Genomic DNA, 3,916 nt, shown 5'->3' with positions numbered 1-3,916 from the left:
CCGAATTTATTGTGGATTTACTTTTAATAAAATTTCATCGTCCACAAGAACATCTACAAAAGTATTTTGAATATCAAGGCTTTTGATGATTTATTTATTTATAGGTTAGCTTTATTCATTACGTCGTACAACATTATTGTAGCATTAAATAATTTTGACATTAATTGTAGCTAATATGCGTTCAGTTCGGAGAAATAAATGAAATTAATTTAACAAATGAAAAACCCAAATTGGATCATCATAGACTACAATCTTAAAAGATTTAAAAACTACAGTAAAATAGAAATAAGAAAAGCTTTTATATATTTTATTTTTTGTTTTAAAAAAGTGTAAAATAAACTAAGAAAAAATATTTCCTTTAACTTTCAGATGCCTTTTTGTACTCTAATATTTTAAAATTCTTTAGAAAGTGTCAAATTGATATTACAAAAATAAAGAAGTAAAAGCAAAACAAAAGTTTAAAATAAATCTATAAATTTAATTTTTAACATTAATTTGAGTCCGGTCTTAACACGGGCAAAATAAAACTAAGTATAAGAATAGGGCTATGATACTGCGGGATATTAAACGGAGTAAATCTATAAATATATCTAGAGAAACCAAAAGTAAGAAAGGAGAAGATGAGAGTGGCGGTGGCCATTGATAACAGTGAAGAGAGCTACAATGCTCTAAAATGGATTCTTGATTATCTCCTTACTCAACCATCTACTAAACTCACTCTTGTTCATGTCATGGAGCCCCTCCCTCCTTTTCATGGTTTGTACTTCCTCTCTTCTCTCTTTCTAACTACGGTAAAAAAATTTTAAAAATTGCGCTTGATATATATCAAATCAATGATGGTCAAAGATATGTATTTCATAAACATATTATTTATTACAAAGTCTTTGTTTATTCCTTCGATAAAAGTCTAAAACAATTAAAAAGTTTTGAGTTATTCATACCTAGACTCATGTTGAGGATTCATTTTCTTTAAATTCACGGATGACTTTTTCATTTTGACAATATATTGAAGAGCCAGAGTCGTTAACAAACCATATATTGAATTTCGAGCATAGAGGTTTGTCACAAAAGAAATTAAATGAATTCAAGTAGAGTTGTTTCGATTTTCGAACATATTGATAAGCTAGATTCATATTTCAAGTAGAGATTGGATCTAAAATTTTAAATTTATGGGTTCTAGATTCTAAAAAAATGATTTACTAAGTTCTGAATAAATTATTTATACATATAAGGTGGCTTTTGAAATATAATAGAAGGGCTTGGGCTAAATCTAACAAATTCTTACAAGCTCCCTCCGTGACTACAAGTTGTTTCATGCGGTAATAAGCTCGGAAAACGATTCTTAGTTTGATTATATATAGAGTTCCTCTGATCCGTAACTGAACTTCCTCAACTGATTAAGGTTTTTTCTCTAGAAAAAGTGAACCCTTTATCATATTAGTTTATAGTTTTTTTCTTAAAAGGTTGGCTTTGAAAAAAAAAAAAAAAAAAAAAAAAAGAGAAAAATAAACCGAACATTTAAGCAGGTTCTCTACTTTTTTCAACAAGAAACTCGTCAACTAATTGGTTGAACATTTAAGTTAGGTTTCTTGCTTCCTAACTTGTTGATTTGTTTGTGCTTTAGGTGTAGAATCAGCAAGTCGGGCGCAAGCACAAGAGGCAGCAAGAATACTGGCACGTGCCTCTGAAATGTGCAAAGCAAAAATGGTTGGTTTCTCTCATCTATCAGGCATATAGCAACTCAAATTTATGATATTTTTTCAATAAATAAAATGTTTTATTAGATAAAAGTTGAAAACAAAACAAAGGTGAAGTACGATCCACTTGATATCACCAATTAAAAATTTAAACAAGGTCAACTTCCGTGATATATTGTGCTCTATGACCCATATTTTGCTGCTATACATGTGCAATATATAATGCTTTGTTTCTTTTTGTTCAGTAAATTGACATTGTCATGTTTAGATCAATGCAGAAAGTCTAATTCTTGAGGGTGATCCAAAGAACCTGCTCTGTGAAGCAACAGCGAAAATGAACGTCGATCTTCTTGCAATTGCTAGCCGCGGACTCGGCCAAATTAAAAGGTCACTTCAAACTTCCCTAAAGTCTTGAATGAAAGTCGATATCTTTCTATTTTCCTCTATCTCCGACTAGAAAAGCATAGATTCGCATCGCTTACTTGTTGAATAAAAAATGGAATGGCCGATCATAAATTCTATGATGTTTTTAAGACCTCACTAATCAGCCAATCACTTTTTAGTTCATATGAATGAACTCGGGATGAAAACAAAATCTCCCCTTAATTCCTTTAATGCTTTTTGTTGTATACATTTGCTTTGGTCCGTGTGCTGTACACTTTAATTTTTTGTCTTTAAGAGGTTTAGAATTCAATGTCTTTTTTGAATTTCTTATTAATTAGCTTACTTCGGCCAAGTGGCATTTGGATACTCTTTGGTTACGTTTAAGTTAAACATAAAGTAAAAGGTGAACCTTGTTAGTAATAGAGGACACAAGTACATGAGTGATTTTAGTTGGAAATTTCAAATTCAGGAAGCAAACTGTGTCTGATATTAGTAACTTTTATTATATTGCAGGGCGTTTCTGGGAAGTGTTAGCGACTACTGCGCCCACCATGCAAAATGCCCTGTGCTTATTGTGAAGCCAACTAAAGAGTCTCCTAAATAGAATTTGGTGTAAAAAGTTTTGTTGCTGCTAGTTTAGGTGTAAGAAATTCCTGCAAGCTCAGGATGTGCAATAGGGTGTAGGTGCAGAATGTCCTTCCTCTCCCTCCCTCCTTTCCTTGTTAAATATGTATGGAGTTGATATTGTAAGTATGCTTTCTATCAGTCGTTTTTATTTCAAATTATTGTTTAAATTGTTATTATGATAATAGATATAGTATTTGAGAATTTTACACAGAGAGATATAAGTCCTAATAGCAACTGTTTAGGGTACGTGCACTTAATTATAAAACATAACAACAATTCACCAAGTATAGCAGAATAATAGAAAAAGGGATCAGACCTCTCTAATCTCCCCCTAAATTGCACCTCTAAAAGTCCCGTATTTGTCACGTACCATACGATAGTGAGGTGCACAATACATTGATTTCGTATTGCATATCATATTACCATATTCGTGTAGTCTCTGAGAGCAAATTTCTTGATATCTTTATATGATTTACTCCTTAAATATCGCATAAACAGAACCATTATCAATGTAGTTGATGTACTTGATGCGTGAAAGAATATGTCATGCTTTTATCCCCGGCACTGATTTACTGCATAGCAATTCCCTCCTTTTGTTTTCAAGATGCTTCAAAGAGGACTCAACAGAAACAGAACAAAAGAGACGACCAAATAATCACCATAAGAAACAATTAAATATGGATTATCGATCTCAGAAGATTAAGTTTATCAAACTGCTTGCAAGTCAGATTTGTTTCATTGGACGAACACAGCTAAAATGTCAGAACTAAAAGAAGAGTATGCAAAGGAGTTGATGAAGCTAACTGCATATCATTTTCTTCACATCCATTTACAACAGTGGAAGCAGCATTGTGAGTGCATATGAGAGAGAAAATAGTATATCTCCTAAGTATATATTCCACCTCAAACTGTCTTTCTTTGAAACCTGGAGAACTCCTGAGTGAGTTCTATGGGTATATCCAACAGTAAAAAGGTAAGTTGCCTCAACAGCATACATCCTAACTACAAAGAAAGGAGCAAGTACAAACTTCGCTTACCCGACCATATCGAAGAATAATAGCCTAAACTGAAGAAAATCACCTGGAGAAAACAGAGGTAAGTACCCTTTATGCAACTGAATGATGTTGATTCCACTTCTCTACCTTCCTCTCGTCGTCATTCCACAGCTCTCAACTTTAACAATGCCCTTCTAGCATGGAGGGGCATAC

General features: G+C 32.7%; 1 protein-coding gene across 1 annotated transcript; it reads left to right on the top strand.

Moving 5' to 3' along the window:
* Positions 1–564: 564 nt before the first annotated feature.
* On the top strand, positions 565–2,881 carry LOC132620814 (universal stress protein PHOS34-like). The gene is made up of 4 exons (XM_060335186.1): positions 565–756; positions 1,625–1,707; positions 1,966–2,084; positions 2,595–2,881. Exons 1-4 carry the CDS (start codon positions 621–623, stop codon positions 2,683–2,685), a joined length of 429 nt encoding a protein of 142 aa, XP_060191169.1. The 5' UTR covers positions 565–620; the 3' UTR covers positions 2,686–2,881.
* The last annotated feature ends 1,035 nt before the right edge of the window (positions 2,882–3,916 follow it).

Source organism: Lycium barbarum, chromosome 2 (genome assembly GCF_019175385.1).
Source record: "Lycium barbarum isolate Lr01 chromosome 2, ASM1917538v2, whole genome shotgun sequence".
NCBI lineage: Eukaryota > Viridiplantae > Streptophyta > Magnoliopsida > Solanales > Solanaceae > Lycium > Lycium barbarum.
Note: the sequence above shows the minus strand (reverse complement) of the source record. Positions and strands in the feature narration are given on the sequence as shown.